The 23594-nt window shown below is 40.9% G+C and overlaps 1 protein-coding gene across 2 annotated transcripts in view; it reads left to right on the plus strand.

Moving 5' to 3' along the window:
* The window catches only part of DNAJC22 (DnaJ heat shock protein family (Hsp40) member C22), a 103335-nt gene extending 79965 nt beyond the window's left edge, over nucleotides 1-23370 (plus strand). For both annotated transcript variants that reach the window (XM_044083677.1, XM_044083678.1), the window contains 2 exons: nucleotides 17044-17994; nucleotides 22785-23370. In XM_044083677.1, coding sequence (XP_043939612.1) covers nucleotides 17197-17994; nucleotides 22785-22964 — 978 coding nt within the window. In that variant the 5' untranslated portion in view covers nucleotides 17044-17196 and the 3' untranslated portion in view covers nucleotides 22965-23370. The remainder of the gene's footprint in view (nucleotides 1-17043; nucleotides 17995-22784) is intronic.
* The last annotated feature ends 224 nt before the right edge of the window (nucleotides 23371-23594 follow it).

Below are 23594 nucleotides of genomic sequence, written 5' to 3' on the forward strand. Positions count from 1 at the left end.
CACAGATCTCGGGGCCGAGCGTCGAACATTTATCTTTTCCTGTGCCCCAGATCTTGGAACCGGTGTCGGAACTGCCACCACCATCCATTCTTCGGTCGGTGCCATCTTCGGCTCCTTCGACCAGTTCTTCCAGACCCTTGTCTGACACAGATGTGGATCGTGTCGTGCAGAAACTCATGGAGAACACAGCCCTTTCCAAGTTAATTACAGTTTCCTCCCAGTTGGTGTCGAAACTAGAAGGCCTCCCCATATCTCCAACGGGTCCTCCTTCGAGACCCATCCAGATCTCGGAGCCGGGAGAAGATGACCTGATGATAGTGGAGCCCTCGGTGCCGAAACCGTCCATTGCACGATCGACACCTTTGACTTCGACTCCTTCGGAACTGTTAGGGGAGTTGCGGAGCTGACGGTCTTTGCTCGGTTCTGGGACCGAGAGTCGTACCGACCTGTCGGTGCCGACTGTCCCTCTCGGGGCCTCAGCACAGACTGGTTCGGCTCCGTCCTCGGGGTCGGAGCCCACGGCACCTGGTTCTGGGATGCTTCCATGTTCTTCGGAACCGGGGGAGCCCTCGGCCAGGGGTTCGGGGGCCTTTGACCTTATGAGAAAGGTATTGTCTGCACAGACAACCACATCATCAGGGGAATCTTCTCCTTCCCCAAAAGGGCCACTTTCTTTTTCTGCTCCCATGATCCATCCCAAGCGTCGAGCCCAATTGCCTCAGCCACCCCCAGAGGGTTCCCCCTGTTCCTTGGAGGCCTCACCAGAAGCCCCCTCTGATGAGGTCCCAAGGAAATGGTTGTGCAAGAGGAGGCACATAGATTCCCCACAGGAATCTCTAACGTCTGACACCGACTTGGATGAGGCAGAGGGGTCCCCCAAATCACCCTCGGAGGATGTGTCATTTGCAGACATCCTGGAGATCTTGAAACAGAGGGGTGATTGGCAGTCCCTAGCCCCCTCTGAGGACGAGTCGGTGCTGCTGAAAGCTTTTGGGGCTCAACCTTCTACCTCCTGGGTGACCCCACCCTTCGATGAATTAATGGATTTGATTGCTCGAAGGGTGTGGGAGACACCTGACACAGTGGAACCAGTACCTAGGAAACCAAACAAGTTCATCACTGCCCCCCAAGATAAATCTCATCTCACCAAGGGAGTCCCTGTTGACGCTATGGTGGTGGCGGCAGCCACAAAAAAGGAGATGTCTGAGTCTTCCTCATCTGTTCATCCTCCTAATAAGGATTCTAGGACTATGGACAATATGGGAAGCGCATTTTTAGTTCAGCGACTTTTTCCATGAGTTCGCTAAACTACCTAACCCATTTCACACGTTTGCAGAGGGATCTCATCAAGGAGCTGACAGATACCCTCCAGGGTAACACAGATGCTGCTGTTTCAGAAAAGGTAACAGCACAACTTAACACCCTTACCTCCATAGTAAACTCATCCATGAGGCTCATCTCGTATGCAGCCGAGGGATCGAGTAGAGCTGCAGCTTCAGCGATTGCTCTTCAAAGACCATCATGGATGCGGCTGTGCTCCTTTGCGGAAGCCTTCAAGTCTTCCTTTGCCAATGCCCCTTTTGATGGTGCCACACTTTTTGGACCCGAGGTTAAGGAGACTCTCCCTCGGTGCAAGCAAGAGGGAAAGACCCTGTCTGCTGTCGGGGTCCGTTTTTCTGCTCCTACTAGACCGTACCCCAAAGGGCAATGAGGTGGAAAAATGTGGTTCCGTAAGAATCAGGGATCTTTCCAGACCACACAGAGTGATACCCCCTCCAGAGACAGAGGAGGGGGTAGAAATGGAAGACGCCGCCCCGGCGGCAGAGGGGGTCCGCATAACCAAGGCGACAGGGATTCCGTCCTTGGGAAGCCTTTCCAGCACTCCTGAACGGAGACCCGGCTGTCCTGCTCTGCAGGCAGTCGGGGGTCACTTAGCTTTATACCCACTGGCCTGGCTAAACATTACTTTAGATTCTTGGGTAAAAAGCATTATAACCAGAGGATACAAAATCCCCTTCATTTCAACACCACCTCTACAAAGAAAATTTCCAGACGTGCCACCCCGTCTGCGAAAGCTAGCAGCTGTAGAAATTTCAAAGCTGCTCGAAAACAGAGTCATCCAACCAGTCCCGGCGGACCAAAGAGAATTCGGAACTTACTCAAGGTTCTTTTTAGTTCCAAAAAAGACAGGGGACTGGAGACCGATCTTAGATCTCAACAACTTTGTGAAGAAGGAAAAGTTCCGGATGGTCACGCTTCAATCGATCCTTCCATTCTTACAGAAGGACGATTGGATGTGCTCTATAGATCTCAAAGACGCATACTACCACATCAAAATGGCCAGACCATCCAGAGATCACCTGCGCTTCCGGCTGGGGGCCAGTCACTTTCAGTTTCGAGCTCTGCCCTTTGGACTCACCTCAGCCCCCAGGGTATTCACCAAATGCATGGCAGTAGTTGCGGCTCACTTGAGATGACAAGGATTCCGGGTGTTTCCCTATCTGGATGACTGGCTCCTCACCGCCACCACCGAGCATCGACTATTGCAAGCCAGAGACTATACAATCGGCCTTTGTTCCCACTTAGGGATATCCATAAACTTCGAAAAGTCTTGCTTATCGCCCTCACAGTGTATTTCCTTCATCGGAGCAGATCTAAATACACGATCGACACTACTGAAACTCCCCCCAGTAAGAGCTTCAATGCTCAAACAGCAGGTCCTACTTCTTCTAGTCAGCAAGAAAGCCCCAGCCAAACTGGTGTTAAAAGTGTTGGGACTGATGGCAGCCGCACTAATTGCAGTCCCTATGGGAAGGTTACACATGACGATTCTTCAATGGCTGCTCTTTGCGCAGTGGTCATTCCAACACCTACCCCTAGCGCACGAGATCAGGATAACAGAATCTTGCAGACGGGACCTCTCATAGTGGGTGCGCGATCAGAACCTCACTGTGGGTCGTCCATTCGTTCTACCCATTCCAACAGCCACAATAACCACGGACGCTTCCCTGATAGGGTGGGGGGGCCTTTCTCAGGGAAGAACAGTCCAAGGAGAATGGTCCAGCATGGAGTACACTCTACATATAAATGTTCTGGAGTTGAGGGCGGTGTTCCTGGTGTTGCAACACTTCCAAGCCCTCTTACCTCTAGGAACAGTAGCACTTCAGACAGACAACATGTCTGTAGTCTGGTACATAAACAAGCAAGGGGGAACCAGGTCTTACCCGTTATGCAGAAAGGCCATGAGAATTTGGCAATGGGCAGAGTCCATGGGTCGCTTTCTGATAGCAACGCACATCCCGGGGTCATCCAATGTCATTGCGGACAGGTTGAGCAGAGCCATCCTGTTACGTCACGAGTGATCCCTCAATTCACAGATGGCGGAAAAGATCTTCCGCAAATGGGGCCAGCCTTGCTGTGATCTGTTTGCTTCCCCATTGAATGCAAAATGCAGAAGCTACTTTGCCCTTCTACCCCCTCCGGGGGATGACCCCAGGGACGCACTGATACACGATTGGCCCCCGAGACTCCTATATGCATTCCCACCGACTCCATTGATTCCCAGATTTCTACAGAAAGCCAGGAGCCTGGAAAGGACTATAATACTCATAGCCCCATTCTGGCCTCATCAAATATGGTTTTCCTTTTCTTCGAGATCATCAAATAGAGGAACCGTGGATTCTGGACCCAGTGCCAGATCTGCTGACACATTCGTCGGGAGTTCCTCACCCATCTCTACAGTCCCTCAAACTAGCAGCTTGGCTGCTCCACTTCCCTGCCTAGCCAGGTCTCATCTACTCCTTCCGACAGTTCAACACATCCTAGTTGCTTCTCATAAAGCTTCTACTACTAAGCTCTATATGAGTAAGTGGAAACGCTTTGTATATTGGGCATCTAGTCAAAACTTAGATCCCTTGGTAGCTCCTCTACATAGAATTTTAGAATTCTTATCCATCCTTTTTCACGAAGGAGCTTCTACTTCCACTCTAAGAGTACAGTTGGTGGCCATATCAGACTTCCATATTGGTGAGGGAGGTACTCCCATTATGTCTCACAGACTTTGTAAAGCCTTTTTGAAAGGAACCTTCCATCTTAGACCGCCTGTCAGAAAACCTTTCTTTCCATGGAGCCTGAATTTGCTGCTGTCGCAACTCATGTTGCCACCTTTTGAACCTGCTTTGTCATGCCTCCTAAAGTTCTTGTCGTGGAAGACGCTGTTTCTCGTCGCCGTGACCTCAGCTCGTAAAGTCTCAGAGCTGCAGGCATTATCGGTCAGACCACCTTACGTGATATTCCATCCAGACAGGGTCTCTTTGCATACAAATCCATCTTTCCTTCCAAAAGTATGTTCAGTTACGAATATTAACCAGTCTATAGAACTCCCTACCTTTTTCAAAAACCTCACTAACAAACTGGAGTATATGTTGCACAAGTTGGATGTTCACAGGCAGTTAAGATTTTATTTAGACAGGACCAAAGCTTTCAGAAAAACGGATCAACTGTTCGTCGCTTTTGCAGACAATAAAAAGGGCATGGCAATTACTAAACGTACACTATCTAAATGGCTTGCTGACTGTATAACATTTGTTTACTCTAAATCAAACCAATCCTTACCAAACAAACCTAAGGCCCATTCTACCAGGTCCGTTTCCACTTCCTTAGCTCATTCGGCTCGCTTGCCTTTGGACACTATTTGTGCAGCAGCCACGTGGTCTAAACCACATACTTTCATCACTCATTATAGAGTGGACAAGGTCTCCAAGGATAGGACATCATTTGGTTCCACTGTGCTTAGGAACGTTCTTCCATGAGTCACTCGGGGTCACGGAGCTAGGGACGCTACCCGTGTGTAAGAACAAACGGCGAGATTAAACACTCTTACATAAAGAAGTTATGTCCTTACCATAACGTTCCATGTAGAGTGTTCATCTCGCCTTTGTTCTTACATTCCTTCCCTTTCCCCCCCGTGTGTTTGGAAGAACTGGTAGGATTAGAGTCTGATCGACGTGTCTCAACCCTTTGCGAGGTATATGGTCCCGTGTGTCATGGGATATATGCTTAGACCATTAGTTATTGCTATGGTGAGAGAGAGTATCTGAATGGCTGAAGAGAGTGTATGCTTCTAGCACCGCAGGTGTTGGATCCTTTGGTCTGGTTTGTTTGCAAACTAGATCTGAGTAATGGCAGGGAGGATTGTGGGGTATGGGTTGGTCTCGAGCTTCTCTGAGATTCAGAGCTTTGCAATTCGGCCGACTCGGAGCCAAGGATCGGCTCCGAACCCGTGTGTAAGAACAAAGGCGAGATGAACACTCTACATGGAACGTTATGGTAAGGACATAACTTCTTTTTATTTCATATCTGTTCATGTATATACTGAATGCCTGTTTAAAAATGTTTGTAATATGTTAAGAGCTTTTCTCCCTGGAGATATGCTGATGAGGGTTTTTTGACAAAAGACATTTGGATAAACCTGGGGAAACAAAAATAAAATAAATAAAATTAAATGTGTATTTGAGTAAGGCAAGCTGACATACAAGTTGTGATTAATGTTTCTGTCAACTAAATGAAAGTATATAACCCATAATTAACTTGTACAATTGGCAAAAGAAGTAAAAGCCACAGAGATTTAGAAGTAGTCAATAAAGCACCTCTTTATGCCACTTTATTCCAAGACAAACAATGCACACATCCAAAATAAACCACAAATAACTTCTACACTTGGCAATAGAAGAAAATGCCACAGAACCCTGGAAGTAGTCAATAAAACACCTCTTCAGGCCACTTTATTCCGAGACAAACAATGCACACATCGGATCTATATCACATAGTCAAAGTCTTATAACTTTGCACACGTAATGTTCAAACCATTATGATCAAAGTTGCAAAACTTCGACTATGGATAAAAAAAAACAAAAAACAATGGAAAGCAAACTGTTTTAAGCAGGGGGGCAAGCCCCCCTCCACCCCCACAACCCACGCTACTTAAATATACCACTCCGAGATCGCACCCCATTGAACAAAATGGAAACCTCCACTTATGGAGGTTTCCATTGAAACGCTCAAACCTTTACAAATTCGAACTTATGGTCTCTACCATATGAGGTTCGAACTTGTAAAAGTTCAACTACGTAATAGGAATCCCACACATCAAGTATGTAACTCACCTGTTACTGTTACTTCTACTTTAATCCTGGCAGGGTCAAAGCAGACACTTTTGTTCAGTAATAGGGAAGGGGGGTTGTTTTGTGAATGAAATGAGTTGACTGGCCCTGCTTTTTACTGTTGTTCTGGCTTTGCAAGATTAATTTGTATTTTGGCAAAGTCAACTGTCATACAAGCCTATGTCAGTGTCTCTCAGAACCACTGGCACATTAGACATTGGAGTGACCTTGCATTGTGAATAATAAATTAAGATAGTACAATGGCATTTCCAAATCTCCTTACTTTTCACTTGGCATTGTACAAAATGCAGATTACCTGATCCAGTACAGTGTATGTTTACTACATCATGTGTACTCATAATAGTTTCATGCAGTCAAGAACACCTACTTTTTTACTGTTTAGAGATTTGTAGGTTTTATGTTGTTATAGCATAACCTTAACACCTCATTAGCTTTGAAATGCAATTTAGTCTAGTGTTTGTTAGACTATTCAGCATGTGCAACAGTGAATAAGCAGTTAGTTTATGTAAAATAGTAAGCACAATCAGTGTTAATCCCACTGTATCATAGCTCCACCCTATGAAGTTAACTCCACCCCTTTCTAGTTGGCACCACCCCATTCAGGTGTCTTCTGCAGCCCCCCCCCAACTTTGATTTTAAGCCGCCACTGTATCCTATGATCTTTCTTTCTCCTCGATCAAAGTTAATTTGTCAGCCATTTCAGCTTGTCTGCCCCTGGAACCCCTCTTTCAATACATTCTCATGTGAAAATGTTTTTGAAAGGGGGTTTGTGTAAGAGACCTCCAAGAAAACTGGTGGCTTCTCCTTGGGATCTTAATTATCTTAGGTTCATAGGTGTGTACTAGGCTAATGGCCCTGGAGCCTTTACAAGCCTAGCCCATAGGATTACACTGGCATCGTGCCACCCAACCTTAGTTCCCAGTGCCTCTGTTGAGTACAGCTACTGGAGTGATCCCTGGGGTGAATTTTCTATTTCCCATCCTCTCATCAAGATTTCTCTTGAAGAGGGCCAGTGAGGTGCTCTGTTTGACATGTATGGGAAGTCTGTTCCATAGCATGGGCAGTCTCTGGGTTATGAACCTGTCCCTCCAGCACGTTCTGTTGATTGTGGTAATGAGGCTGAGGTCTCTGGAGCATGTGGTGTGGAGGGATTGGGATTTCTTTAGATGTAGCATTTCTAACAGAGCTGGGTCAGACATTGCTTTGTAAGTTAAGCAGAGATTGCCTCTAAGTAGGTGATATGAGACAGAATAGTTTTCTGAGTCTGTCCATATAGGACAAGTGTTTAAGGCCTAGGATCCTTTTTGTGAGGTACTTTTCTGGCCTCTCCAGTTGTTGCAGGTGTCTAGTGAGATACATGCCAAATGGGGCATTGTACTCGATTGGCCTAATGAGGGAAGAGTAGAAGGAGACAATGACCTCTTTCTTCCTGGATGCAAAACCCTTAGTAATGTGATGTGCCACATAGAAGGACTTTCTGACCACAGTGGCAATGTGGTGGTCAAAAGAGAGGTTGCTGTCAACCTGTGTTCCCAGATCTGTTATAATGCCTTCTGTGTTCAGTGGACTACCATCAATGTGGTAATTCATGGGAGCCATGTTTTTCCCAAAGGGGATGACTACACATTTTTTGGCATTGAGCTTAAGGTCATGGTTCTGACACCAGTCGTTGGTCTCAGTGAGACATTTCTGTAGGATGTCAAAATCACTTGGGGAGTTAATAATAGATCCCAACTTGCAATTGTCTAAGAACTTTGTCAGCCAGAGTCCCTTCGTGTTGGCCTGGACTTCAGAGAAGTACACCCCAAACAGGAGAGGACCCAGGACCAAACTCTGTGGGTCTCCACTCATGACTGGATGGCAGTCTGAGTTGGAGTCAGCTACTTTCACACTGTGGGTTCTATCTGTTAGCCAGTTTGCAACCCACCTAGTGATATAGGGGTTAATGCCTAGCTTAGTGAGTTTTTCTATGATTCCTGAGTGGGGAAATGGTATCAAAGGCCTTGGCCAGATCAAGGTAGGTTGCATGAACCACCTTGCCTTCATCTGTTGGAGAAGCTAATGCTCCATTTGATGCAGCTCATCAGGCTGACTTGAAGTTCTTAACATGGAAAACTGTTTTACTGATTACTCTGGCCTCTGCAAGAAGAGTATCTGAGTTGCACGCTCTTATGGTGAGTCAACCCTGTCTCAACAATCCATCTCCCTGTTTTCTTTCCTAAACACAAAAATGAGGGAGAAAATATGCTCCATACCTTGGATGTCCACAGACAACTTGGGTATCTTGACAGAGCAAAATCTTTCAGAACTTTGGATTAGTTCATTTCTTGTGAAGGATATGAAGAAGGGACAACCTGGGTCTAAACAGACTATCTCTAAATAGTTGTCTCATCTTTTGCTATTTTTACTACAACAAAACTATTCCAGGCAGGTCAAGGCTTACTCTGCAAGGGTCTTATCTTCTTCTATGGCTTTTTGGAAAGGGTTGGATTCTAGAAGTATTCTAAAAGCAGCAACAACTTTGTCCTCTGTACATACCTTTAGAAAGCATTTTAAGTTTGATTCCTTCTCTAGGTCTAGATCAGGGTTTGTTAGGACTATTCTTCATGGGCTCCTGGGCCCTTCCAACCCCCAGATGTTGTAAGCTAGGGTAATCTACCCATATAGTTAAGGTTACTGCAGCAGTGATCAATATGATGAACATAGTACAGCTCTGTAAGTAAATTTACGATAACAGTTGATGTTCACATGATCACTGCTGCAGTAGCAGCTTCTTCCCTCCATCCCCCCTTAGTTTTTTTGAGTATGTTGTTTTTCGTGTGTGTGTGTGTGTGTGTGTGTGTGTGTGTGTGTGTGTGTGTGTGTGTGTGTGTGTGTGTGTGTGTGTGTGTGTGTGTGTGTGTGTGTATATGTATATGTGTATGTATGTATGTGTATAGATATATATATATATATATATATATATATATATATATATATATATATATATATATATATATATGTATATATATATATATATATATATATATATATATATATATATATATATATATATATATATATATATATATATATATATATATATATATATATATATATATATATATATATATATATATATATATATATATATATATATATATATATATATATGTATATATATATATATATATATATATATATATATATGTATATATATACATATATATATACATAAGTATATATATATATATATATATATATATATATATACATATACATATATATATATATATACATATATATATATATATATATATATATATATATATAGACATATATATATGTATATGTATATATATATATATATATATATATATATATATATATATATATATATATATATATATATATATATATATATATATATATACATATATATATATATATATACATATACATATACATATACATATATATATATATATATATATATATATATATATATATATATATATATATATATATATATATATATATATATATATATATATATATATATATATATATATATATATATATATATATATATATATATATATATATATATATATATATATATATATATATATATATATATATATATATACATATTTTTTTTCACTGCTAGCTGTGTCCTGTCAGGGCTCAGCCTCTGTCTCTCAGCTAGAATGAAAGCTCTGAAGGGCTTGGCGCCCAAACCAGTCTTTTTAGGCAGCTCAGCTTGAGTTGTCTAATGGTTTGGGTGTGTATGGAAGGTGCCCTGAAGCTTTGGAAGCTGGCTAGCTGTTACATTCATGTCGGGATATAACCCATATAGCTAAGGCTATTGTAGCAGTGATCATTCAAACATCTACTGTTATGGTAAGTTTACTTACACAACTGTACTTTTGGCATATAGGGCTTTCCTTGATGAAGAATTTCATTTACTTTTGGCCGTTGAATTGTTAAAATGGGCCTCAGGGGGTGGAGATTATATTTTTAAAATCATATGTACAAAACAACATTAATGAAAAAAGTAGGATTCCCAGTCAGTGGTTAGCTTATGGAACAGGCTCCATTTAGATGTACATAAAAGAGAGTCTGTCATTTATTGTAAAAACACTCTTGATAATTGGATTAGTTGTTTAGTCTATTTAGAAACTGTTGAGTCTGCATTTTAATTGGCTTTTTGGCCATTATACAGTAATCCTGAAATATGCACTATGAATCGTTTAACCATACAGGGTGTAGTTGTGCATACTCCCTGTCATGAAACCATAGTCTGCCACTGTACACACTCCTGCCACTGGAGCCATACAGGCTGTAGGAGTCTCACTGCCTGACATGGAAGCATATAGTCTGTCACTATGCACACTCCTGCCGATGGAGCCATACAGGGTGCAGGGGTGCACTGTCTTCATTAGTGCCAAACAAGGTGAGAGTGTGAGCACCTGCTGCCATAGTGCCATACAGGGCGTAGGTGCACATGAAGACACTCCCTCCCTTGTGTGTGTGTGTGTGTGTGTGTGTGTGTGTGTGTGTGTGTGTGTGTGTGTGTGTGTGTGTGTGTGTGTGTGTGTGTGCAGATGTGCACAATGCCTCAAATGGAGACATACGGGGTATAGATGCTTGCATTTCCTCCCATGCAGTTCTACTGCATGTAGATGTGCACACTGCCTCTCATAGATAGAATGTAAGTGTGTGTATGCCTTCTCATAAAGTAATACAGGATTTAGGTGAGCACATTCATGTCCATGGAGCCATACATGTTGTAGGTGAGTACACTTCTTCTAATGAAGCCATAGAGGGTGTAGGTATCTACTCTCTCCCCCCCTCTCTCATTTTATATATATATATATATATATATATATATATATATATATATATATAGATGTTAAGTAAGCACACACTTTCTCATGACGCCATAAAGGTTATAGGTATTTGCACTGCCTCCCTTGGAGCCATACAAGGTGTAAGTCTGCATACTCACATGGAAACATATTGACTGTAGGTGTGATTTTTCCCTCCCATGGAGCCATAGGAGGTGTACATGTGTGTACTGCTTATCCTTGTGCGCACTCCCTTACTGTGTGTAGGTGTGCTCACTCCATCCCATGAAGCCAGGTTGGGTTTAGATGTGTGCAGTCCCTCACATGGAGTCATAGTTGGTGTAGGTGTGTGACCTGTGTCTTGTGCAGCTATATAGGGTGGAGGAAGGTGTGTGCACTCCCTCCCACTGAGCCATATGTGGTGTAGGGATGCATACTGTGTCCCATTGAGCCATATTGGGTGGGTGTAGGTGTGTGCAGTAGAGCTGTACAAGGTGTAGGTATGCTCACTTCCTCTTGTGCAACTCTACAAGGTATAGGTCTGGGCACTTCCTCCCAAGGAGCTGTACATGATGTTGATGTGTGCACTTCCTCCAGTGAAGCCATATAGGCTACAAATGTATGAATTTCCTCCCATGGAACAATACAGGTTATAGGTATATGCTCTCCCTCCCATGGAGCTATCTATATAGGGTGTAGATGTCCATCCTTTGGAGCCATGCAGTATGGAGGTGTGTTTATTCCTTCATATGTAGTCATGCAAGGTATAGATGTGCACATTCATAGGTTCATAGGCATATACTGTGTTAATGACTACTAGGGCTGTTATAAGCCTAGCCGTGCAACCCAAATGTAACCCACAAATTTGATTTATATGGGGGGAATGATTTAACTGACTACTACTGTCCATCCGAGACATAGGTGCTAGAGCAGGGTTGAATTTCCAATTACACAGTGTAAAATCTACAGGCACATTGATTCCTGGACTTCGTAAATACAAAAATATATCCATTGGTCCAAGTTGTTTTTAAATAGGGATAGGGAGGAACTCTGCTTCACATGGATGGGGAGTCTATTCCAGTGGGAAGTCTCTGAGAAATATATCTGTCTTTCCAAAGTGTCTTATTTATGTTGCAAGCAAAATTTAGTTCTTTTAATCTGGTAGTTCTGATGCTGTTTGTTTTGTGGATGTGCAAAAGGTTGATCAAAACAGGGTCTATCTTAACCTCAAAGTTAGCTTTGCTTGATGTAATTAGCCCTCTTAGCTGCCTATTTAATCTGATGAGAAAGTTTTTATCTTTATGGGAATTACCCTTCCTGATTATTGCCTTAATTTTTTTTTCCTTTTGTTGTGTATCCTGTTTAATTTGGGATGCCACCAGGGCAGTTAGTTTCTGGAGCTAGTACTGAGCTTACTTTTGACAGGTTACAGCAGCCTGTATGCAGCCATTGACATGGTTGTACAGTGTTTCTGAGAGCAATTCAACATAGGCTGCTATATTCTCAGTGTTTGGTGAGGGATTGAATTTTGACAAACTATCATATAATAAAAGGTAATTTGTTTTGGAATAGTTCCTGTTACTGGTTTTAATGGTATTTAGGAGCTGATTTTGAAGGAGATATTTATGATTGAACCTTACCAGAGAAGGACGAGACACTGAGGGGGAGGTACAGTTTTCTCCCATGTTTGTGAGCATGAGGTCCAGTATGTTGTAACTTCTAGTGGGTGTATTCACTATTTGGTCAAGGATTGTTGTATTTACGTAGTCCAGAAGAAGACCCATTCACCACATATCTGCCTTGCTCTATTAGTAAGCTCTTAGGTTGCAGTATAATTCTTAGATTCAGTCAGGAATATAGTGATGCTTAGTTTAGATATTTTTATTTATTTGTGGCTGTCCTGTAATGTTTTAAATATTTTCTTTGGTTTTGATCCGTTACTGTGAATATATATTTAGTAGTAAACCACGGTGGTACAGCGGTAGCATTGTTGCCTCACAGCAAGAGGTTCTCCTGTTTGATTCTCGGTTGGAGTGCCTTCTGTGTGGAGTCTGCATGTCCTTCTCATGGTCGAGTGGCCTCTGAAAGGCATGCGTGAATGGGTGTGCCTTCTCTAAAGGTTGGGCGTCGGGCTGGCAACTCGGCACCATAAAAATCTACTGCCAATCATTAGCAGACCGGAGTTCCGCTGTGGCGACCCCTAACTGGGAAAAGCCGAAAAGACAAACAACATAGTCTAGGAGTCTAAGCACCTGTAGATTTTAGGCTGTGTAGGATTCCCAGTCTATAGAGGGGTAATTAAAGTCTCCCATGAGAAGGGTGTTAGGTTGGATGGTAGGTGTCTCCAGCAGGGCCAAGTATCTTTTATGAGCTTCTTGGGACATGCAGGGTGATCTGTAGCCGGCTAGGATGTGGTACAAGATTTTGTCTATGGTGATCTGTAAGTAGATGAACTCCAGCACATCATCATGTTTGACCATCCTAGAGGTATGCTTGTTACTGGTGTATTTTGAGAGACTTCTGCTTTTAGCTCTTCTGTGTAGCTACTGGTCTAAAAGTGTGGAAGACACTGAAACCTTGCACTGCCAGGAAACTTTCTGCACTTTAAACCATGTCTCATTAACTGCACAGATGTCTGTATTCCTGACTGAGAAGGGCTTGGAGGAAGTATAGTTTTTAATTTAGGCTTCTGACATTGAGCAGTAACACCTTGAGGTTCAGTTGAGTTGATTTTTATGTCAGTAAGTTTGTCAATTTGTCATTACCTAAAAAAGGCTCAAAGGGGGGGTGGATAAAGTTTTAGCCAGTATTTGAAAGCCTAGAGGGAAAAAGTACAAAGCAATGTGGTCTGTTAACCATGTTCTTCCAAGCTGACAAATATTGGATCCTCTTAGTGACACGAGAGGCAGCCAGTTGTTGAAATCAATCATTTTTTGCTCATTTTGTGTCATCATCCTCTGTGATGGTAATATGCTGCTGAATGCTAGGCTCATAACAGCCTGAAATACATAATGTTTCTTTTCATATAGTCCGTGGAAGTACATCTGAAGTCATTTACACTTACATGGACTATGATGGAGTCATACTGGTACCTGTGACGTAATGATTTGACAGATCCTGGCTTCAGATAAGACTAACAGTTATATTCTCCTTGCTGGTGTGGATAGAGAATATAGGTGTAAACAGTGTCTGCAGTGAAACCATACAGGATGTAGCTGTGCACAGTCTCTGATACAGAGTTGTACAGAATATAAGTGTACACTGTCCCTACCAGTGGACCATGCAGTGTGTGTAGATGTATGCAGTCCATCTTGTGGAGCTGTACAGTGTGTAGATGTATGCATTCCGTCCTGTGAAGTCGTACAGGTTGTAGGTGCATGCATTTCTTCCTGTGTTCTCATGGAGTCAGGCAGGACATAGGTGTATGCAATCTGTCCTATGGATACAGCATATAGGTGTGCACATTTCCACCAATGAGCCATATAGGTGGTAGGTGTTTGCTCTCCCTGCCAGGGATTCATGTAGGATGTAGGCTTGTTTTCTTCCTGTCCTGTAGCATACAATGTGTAGGTGTGCAGAATCCATCCCAAAGATGTATGGTTCAGGTATGCACACCTCCTTTCACACCATTAAAACAGGACTCCTTCACATATTGCTACCAGAACTCTTGGCTTGAGAATTAACTCCAAAACATTGCTAGGTGAAAATTCCAAAGTGGGCTTTCATAATCCCTCTTCCCAAGAAAGGCCATTCACTCCTGCCTCCCTAACCAGCTTCTGCAGCACCCAAGCTGCAAATTACACTCTGATCCATTGCCAGAGCTTTATCCCTCTGCCCCCGCCCAAGCCTGCTATGAAATGACACCTTTTACTAGCCGGAGTTTGAAGCTATTGACTGCTGATTCAGTTTTCCATGAGATGAAGCAGGGGAAGAATTATTTTCTTTTACATTCTGTTTGCTGCTTCATTCAGCCTTCTTGTACCATTCTCTCCAAATTCTGTCTGTACCATTTGTTATATTCAACCTCACCACTTACTGTGGGATTTTCCCTCTGGTATGTATTTAACATAACATGCCCTGACTGCAGTTCAGATGAATATGAATGCTTCCACAGACTTATACTTTACAGAATCATTAGGGAGGTCAAAACTGTCTCTGTGTGTGAAAGAAGTTATTGTCTAAATAAATTCATTGAAAGGCTCACTTCAAAATATAATTAAAAGTGTGACTGGCAATTTAGTACAGTGGGTTAACACTGTGACTTTCTTATGTGCTTTATCTTGTAGTCCTCAGTTTGATTCTCTAAACCTCCATTTGCTTACCTTGTGATTCTGAAACCAGCCAGGAGGCTCAGATTGCCCCCTAAAAATAAATATTTGTGCCTAGTGGTTTTATTCCCGGTTAACAAATACACAGACGTTATTTATTTCCTTAAAAGGAAACACACACTACCCCATAGCTGTAAGATGTAGCACTGAACACCTGTCAGTTTCTCGTCCTGTTCAGCAGGATTTACAGCACTAGTCTTAAGATGGCATGAAGGATGAATGACTGGGAAATGAAGGCTACACTACCTTTATGCAGTTTCTAATGTAAATTAGGAATTTAACATTTTTGATGTTGGCTAGGTAGTGGAATGCTTTCAAGAGTGCAGACTGTTGCATTTATTCATGCACCCAAGACCCAGATTAAATGTCCAGAAGGACACGGGTAGGAAGAGATGAAACCACAAAGAAAAATGTTACATATCTGCATGTTAATAATACATTCACCTTTTACAAATAACCCGAGCTCACTAGATTATTGCACATCTTGGTAACAGCTAATAGGGAAATTTCTTAGCTGGGATCAGTTAGAAGCAAAAGACACTGAAAACTGTGGCTTAGATGTTGTGATGAAGTCCAGCAGGTAATAGTCTTGTAGTGTCCTTGAGGAGTAAGGTGCAACAAGAGTAAAGCATGAGCAAGCCATTAAATACTGCAGCCCGTCTTCATACAAAATGAGTCAGCAACTGCCCTGCACTCACTGCATCCATGTGTAACATCTGGGTTGCTGCCAAACTAACGGTGGTCATATCTGGCTGCTACACATTTTTTTAACATGCACAAAACAGCAAGTTTGCCAACACAAAGTAATATGAGATACAGGATCTTGTGGCAGACTTTGCTCCTACATCTTGTCTGTTTCATATTTCTAATTATATTATTAACTTCAGGTCACAGATAATTTGAGTAAATGCAAGTGAGTTCTCAGATGCACCAGTGGTGAAGTGACTGTCATTTGGTATGTGAGAATGACAGCAGCTGTCTGCAAACCATACATAATAAATCAGATGAATACCCCTTCCACCATTGTATACCAGTAGCTGTTATACTGCAGACTTGTTAAAATAGTCATATATGGGTTGTTGCATATATTACTAACTTGCAAATGTAACAGTTATATCTTCCTACCTAGCATCATGCGTACTTCTCAACTATACTGCGGCCTTGCTAACAGTTTTTCCTTATAATTGTTACATATCTTTACCACACAAACAGGTGGCATTGTGCACCTTGTTAATATTACATATATGACAACTAGGCTCCTGCACAGTGTATTATTGTTTACATCATTTTACGTGGTATCATGTAACTGCACCATATGGTTTAGTGATATGCATGTGAAATACACGTGAAAACTGTATGTATGTGTACACCTCGCTGTTTTCCACACTTAGACATGCGCACACACACACTGCATTCAGCCAACACACCTTGTTAGCTGGTATCACTTACATCTGGAAGATGAACTTAAGCTTTGCTAACACTCAGTTTTCTGGCAACTATGTTGTTGCCAAGAACTCCTTTTCATTAGGTAGTGCACACCTTATGAATGTAGTACACATCTGGTAGCTCCTAGTGTACCTTGCTAATGTTATTCATGTATGTGTCTATTGGAGAACTACACTGCTTACCTTGCTAGCATTAAACACAACTACAAGAACGTAATAAAATGTGTAGTGACATCACTGTTTTCTTATGTCTTTCCAGATGATGGAGCATGGCTATTTGAAGGTCTCAAGAACAAGTTTTCTTTACAACATTACTTGTATATTGCTTTTAGTTCCAGTCTGAGTGCTGTAAGCCTGTGGCTTAAAAGCATTCCAGAAAAAGCTAGCTATCACAGAGTAAATATTGGATATAATGGGCAAAAGCTATGTAGTAACATATGTCCTCTGGGGTTTTGGAGGACTCTTTGGATTTCATCACATCTATCTGGGCCGTGACAGTCATGCCCTTCTCTGGATGGTAACACTAGGTGGATTTGGGATGGGCTGGGTTTTAGAATTCTGGAAAATTCCAAGCTATGTGATGAAAGCCAACAGGAAACAAGAAGATTTGAGCCAAAGCCACCGTCAGAAACCATCAATGAGCATAATAAGCTTTTTTGCACAAATTATTGTTGGCATTTATTTTGGAATAGTAGCTATCATTGGACTGTCATCATTGAACACCTTTTACTTCATCATGTTGCCTTTGGCTGTTGGTCTTGGAATCCATCTTGTGGCAAGCATCAGTGAAGAGACCTCTGATTTAAGGAAGACTTTGACTGCAGCTGGTATAACATCACTTATATTCTATGAGCGGCCCATAGCTATATTGCCAGTCAGTATTGTTGCCAGTATAATATCGCAGAAAAATCGGCGGATCAAAACACCAAGTGTCCATGATAACTTCAGTGTCAGAGCCTACAGGTTAGGGCTGGCTTATCTGGCATTCTATATGCCTCTTGCCTACCTGGCAATACATAACACAGTACTCACAGCTGCTTATATAAAGGACATTGCTTCTGTTATTTTAGACCTATTTACATCATTTCTTTTCTTTCCCTACACTGTTTGGAAAACATTTACATCAGGCTATGGCTTTTTTCAAGAATGGGAGAAGATAATTAAATTGTTCAACAGCTTACAAGGTGAAACAGCAGAAATTGCTTATAAGGTAATAATCTATTTTCTTCTCTTTTTTAAATTCTTTGTTTGGCTTTTTTCTGATCAGGGAGCAGAACTGTTTTTCCACACTTTTCAGATAGGGTTACCACCTGTCCATCTTTGCAAGGGACAAATCCCTCTTTGGATAGTTGTGTCCTGCAAGAAAAACTAAAAAATGCCAATTGTCGTGAGATTTTTAGGACAGAAATATTTCATAACTTATCTTTATTATCTGCATAAAATATTTATTTTGTACCTGAAACACCCAAGTGTTATATGAAATAGCATAAGCAATTCAAATACTACAAGAATAAGCTTTTATTTTGACAAAAAAGTAAAGTTCTGTCCTTTGCACTAGCCGTGGGTATGTTTTGTCCTGCAAAATCTCATCTATTTACAGAAAATGTCCTGCTTTGGGTATTTGAAAAGGTGGCAACCCTATTTTCAGACATGTAACTTGTTTAGCTACACTGTTCTCCATAACCAGTGCTCTGATAATTTTTATGGCTTTCTGACTTGGTACTGCTAGAAGTAAAGGTCTCTGCTTGTTCTCTGTGTCAGCAGCTCACTTAGTAAGAATGTGTCTAGTGTTGGGATCATGCATTGTTCTTTGTTTTGGAATTTTGACTTTTGCCTTGCTCAGTGTAATGTCACTACAAGATATAACATCTTATAACCCTGTAGAAGAAGCAGGGTTCACCAAATTGTTTCTTCCTCTACTTCACTACAACAATGCTAGATAATAAATTTGTGCTACTATATAGCAGGGCTGTATATTGCTTAGTTTCCTTTTTTTTTCACCATTTATTTGTTGTCCTCACTGATTTGTTTCACGTATTGTTCATAACTAGTGCTCAAAAACTGAGTAGTTTGTTCACTAACTGACTTTCCACATTCCTGTGATATCCTTTCTACTGTGCGAAAGGGACAGTTAAGAAACGTTTAAAAATAATTATGATTAAGGACACTTTTGCCTGTGATTACATGAATTGGCTCACAGCTTGCAGTAATGCAACTTACCTTGAAAATTAGGGCACAGCATTTTCTGAAATCTCTGTTGTTAACCTGCATATTTTTGCCTTCTCTTTAAAAAAAAAAAAAAAAAAAAACTGCAGATTTCATTACTTTACGTTCATAGATTTCTGACAGGTAAACCACTTCACTGCAATTGCCTGGAGAACCTCTTCATTTAAACAAAATGAGTCATCCCTAGACATGTTAACAAATTGCCCAAGTGTGACTGAAAAATTAATCTGTCACTCATAACAGGTGTGAGTTGGTGGGGCAAATTAGATTTTCAATATTCCAGCTAACAAATATATCGAGAAGGGTGGGCAAAGGGCAGCGGCGTGTGTATGAATAATAAGCCATTGATCTAAGCATAGCAGAAAGCTGATCCAGTGAGTGTTCCCATTTCTGTAACTTTTAAAGTGGCATACAATGTTTTAAGCACCTTTTATACAGCCTACATTTAAAGTACTTTATTGAGCAAATTAGATGGAAGTAATGTAAGGGCTGTATATGTTTGGCAGAGGGATATACCCAATAGGTATTCTAACATTTTAAATTACTCATCTGCAGGTGTACACATTCCTGGGTGATAACTGAGCAATCTGATATCCTGACAGCATGCAAGTTCTGTTGTATTAAAAGTACACTTTTTAATGGTGTTTTGACGTGTTCAATGTATGATCAGTCTGTGATCAGAAGGTAGAATTTCCACAGTGAATACAAAAGTTGTTTTTGAGATTCTGCTTTTAACAGTCAGTATCCCAAATACTGTAACACCTCTGTCTGTCTTTTGCAGCTACTGTAACCACATTTCTTATGTTTTCCTAAGTAATCTTTGCAACCATCTGGCCCTTTTATAATGCATTTTACATGATAATCCATTCTTCATCTTCAATAACTCAGCTTCAGAACATCACACTAGTAATTGTCTCCTATTTTAGGTTTATAAATTATATTATGCTAAAGCTGACAGGAGGATTTTCAGCATTACCATTGCAGTCAGCATGGCTGAAGATTATCTTACTTAGTGGAGAAACTGTAAGGTATGGGGCTGTCTTTGGATGGAATTATCATGTATGGTTATGGAAAGTTCCAAAGTATTCCATGATTGCACTGATGAAAGCTCCTATTCTTTCCATACACAAAGTTCTCCATGGACCAATGTTAGAATCCCTTCTATTTTCAACTTCTAAAATGGATTAATTATAGCCATACTGCATACAGTGCTATGCTGTTGCCAGATCCAGTTTTGGCAAGTTGTACTCACTGTGGTTCATTCAGATGCAGAGATCTTACTGCATTCTGGTACCGACCCCTTTGAAGCCACTCATCTACCACTTTAACAGGGACTTCTAAGCATTCTCCAATACTGGCCATTACAAAACTCAACCACACAGCAATATCTGCCTAAAAAAACCTCTGGTCAAATACTTCAATTCCTTTTTGTTTGTTTTACTGTCAGATTTCCTGACTAACATTTTCTTGATATTATAGCTTCATAGTATATAATGAAGGCAATCATAACACCGAGTTCTCTGTATTGTAAACTCCAATCCATACATAATGTGTAAGCCAGCAAGGTGAACTCACAGGCTTGCAGTATCAAACTTGATCTATTCAGTCATCATTTGTGTCAAAAACTTTGAGACCAACAAGGAAATGTTGGCTGAGTCAATGTATAACTATTAAGAAATCAATTAGATGCTTCAAGATAACAGGAATCCTACATGAAAGATTAAATATCAGTCAGTGCTGTGTGCTGCTTGGGTCGTTTAAGCAAGAAAATCATGAATATGCCTTGTATTTACCGTTACAGTGGGTGTCTACTTTGTCTTGTTCCCACTTTCACCATTTCTGGTAAACTGGAGCAGCAAGTTACTGGCAAATTTTGTACTCGTTCCAACAGACTCAGTTTTGTGATAGGCTCCTAATATTTACAGACATCTCTATCATTGATCCTCTCTCCCCAACAATGTTGTGGGTGTACAGCACCATGGCATAGCAGGGGTGGAGCCCTGACTATGATACAGGTGACCAGGGTTCAAATAGTAGCCCCAACACTCCAGACATGGTGAGAGAGGAATGAAGGGGTGGTGTTCAGTCATGTTTCTCTCAGGGGGCAGGGGGTGAGAGTCGCATGCTCAGAGGAATATGTACAAGGCACAGTTTCTGTGGTGAAGAGCAGACAAACTGCTTGTGGTGCTTCCCAGTAGATGGGCTGTGCTTGTCATTCTGGCTTTAGCGTACATCATTTACAAAAATAATGGATAGCCTAGGACTGATGCCCTTTGTGTGGCCACATAAATGAGCATGTGCGGGGAGGTTTGGGACATAATCAGAAAGATTCTGATGACTGCCATGGTCATAGTTTCTAGAATCAGCCTGCACCCAGCGGTGCATAGAACCTTATGTTCAGCAGGCAGCAAAGTGCTGTGGGCACACAGTGACAAAAACAGCTACTGTCCCATCATTGGATAGACTCCACTGTTGGTCTAATGACAGCTCAGTACATGACCAAATATATAGTGCTTCATTTTGTTTATGGTAATAACTGTCATCTCTATGCAGTTAATCCGGAGGGACAATCTTCATTCCGTTAGTAGCACAGAGGAAAAGGTTTCGATCCCCTTGTACAAAGCACTGATTAGAATATACATTGAGAACTGTGGTCAAGTCTGCAGTTGTAATTCAAATTGTCTGAAAAAGTTTAGAAAAAATGCAATTAACACCTGTCAGATATCCAAGATATATTACAGTACTGAGAAAAGTTAAAAGCTTTACAGTTGTACTGTATTTGGTGTAGGTTATTAAGGGGTGGTGTCATCTTGATTAATAAATGTCATAAAAATGAGATATTGGCAAATAGTGCTGTTATTTATTTTTCATCATATGTGAAAAACACAAGGAACAACAACCTCTTTGTTGGTGTACCTGTTGCCAAGTCTCTGATGTAACAGTAAAAGTTTCAAATGTAGGTCATGTAAGATTTGAAACTGACTCCTGCTAACAGTAAGACAAGTCAACATTGCCTAAATTTAAGGATCATTTTTATAGTTGGTTTGGGAATGGCTTGTATAAGGTATGCCCTTGTGGCACAAACTCTTGGGTATCCTTAACAGTGAAAATTGAACATCACTGTGCTGGTATATATATAATATTAATATAGTATAGTATATAACACACACACACACACACACACACTAATGTGTTTGGGCATTTTGTATGCCTTGTATTATTTTACCTTGGCAGTTTCTTTAAGACCTATCACATTTCTCTGCATTGTTGCTTTGTCCTGCACTGACACTGGAAACCTTGATTAGTGTTTCACCTTACTATAAGAATTCAGGAATGGCTGCGCTGTCCCTGTCACATTTTGCTTTTCCTATACAACCTTCTTTTTTTCATTTCACATCCTGTTTCCTCCATGGCAGACACCTGCTCACCCTCACTTATTACCTTATGGAGTTGCTTTCTTCTGTTATTGATTTGAGCTGTAGGATAATACTTAATAAGGCTGATCCCATAGTGATAGTTTCATCTCTGTAACTCCACTCTTTCATAACTGCATCTTACTCCTTGATCCAGTCACATTTATTAATCTGTGATTACCTATGGATGCATTTTTATTCATCAGTGATTACCCATGGATGAATGCATCTGTCTTATATGCTTACTCTTCTTTTGATTGTTTGTCAGTTGAAAACTATACAGTATAATTGGCAGATAATGAAAACTGTATTTTGAATCTATAGTACAGCAACTAAATAAACCAATTATTCTCATTTGTAGACCCTTGGGTTAGAAGATGGTGCAACAATGGAGGAAATCAGCAAAATGTACAAGGAACTGGTGAAATTGTGGCATCCAGATCATAACCCAGACCATTCAGAGGAGGCAGAGAAGCGATTCATTGAAATCCAAACAGCCTACAAAATGCTAAAGAAGCTGAAGAAATCAGCAGAATTATAAGGGCTCTGTACTAATACTCCTTGTTCTTCTTTGTCAGAAAAGTCTAATGATATTCTGACGTTATTTTGTTATTAGTTTTAAGGAAAATGTAGATGTATGAAAAATAGAACTGTGATTAAAACTAAATTGAAATAAATTGTTGTAGCTCTGGGTGGAAGTGAGTTTAATATATTCCATGGCCTCAATAGTAGGTAGACTGCACGGTGCAAAAATGCTGTCTGCAGGAACATTAATCTTAGCCCCTATTTTATGAGAAAATTCTAGAAATTTGTGTAATTTGATATGTCTGAGTACTGAAAAAATACAGACTTCCATCGAATTTAGTATTTTAGACCAGAGTACCCATTCACCATATCTTGTATTTCTTCTTGCTTTTACAACTTATAAAACTGTCATTTTGCTTTGAGTGCTGTGTGCTTAATTGAATACTGTATGATGCCTGATTACAAGCACTATAATACAGTACATATTAATCTGAATTTGAGGGGAGTAAAGCAATGATTATACAATGAGTTAAGAATTATCTCAGTCCTGCAGTATGATTGACTGTTATGTGCTTCTTAAGAGGTACAAGGTATATAATTTACCTACCTTTAGCAGCACCAAAGATTCTCCAGAATGCAACATCAA

Source organism: Protopterus annectens, chromosome 9.part0 (genome assembly GCF_019279795.1).
Source record: "Protopterus annectens isolate FY-2018-M chromosome 9.part0, PAN1.0, whole genome shotgun sequence".
NCBI classification, from domain to species: domain Eukaryota; kingdom Metazoa; phylum Chordata; order Ceratodontiformes; family Protopteridae; genus Protopterus; species Protopterus annectens.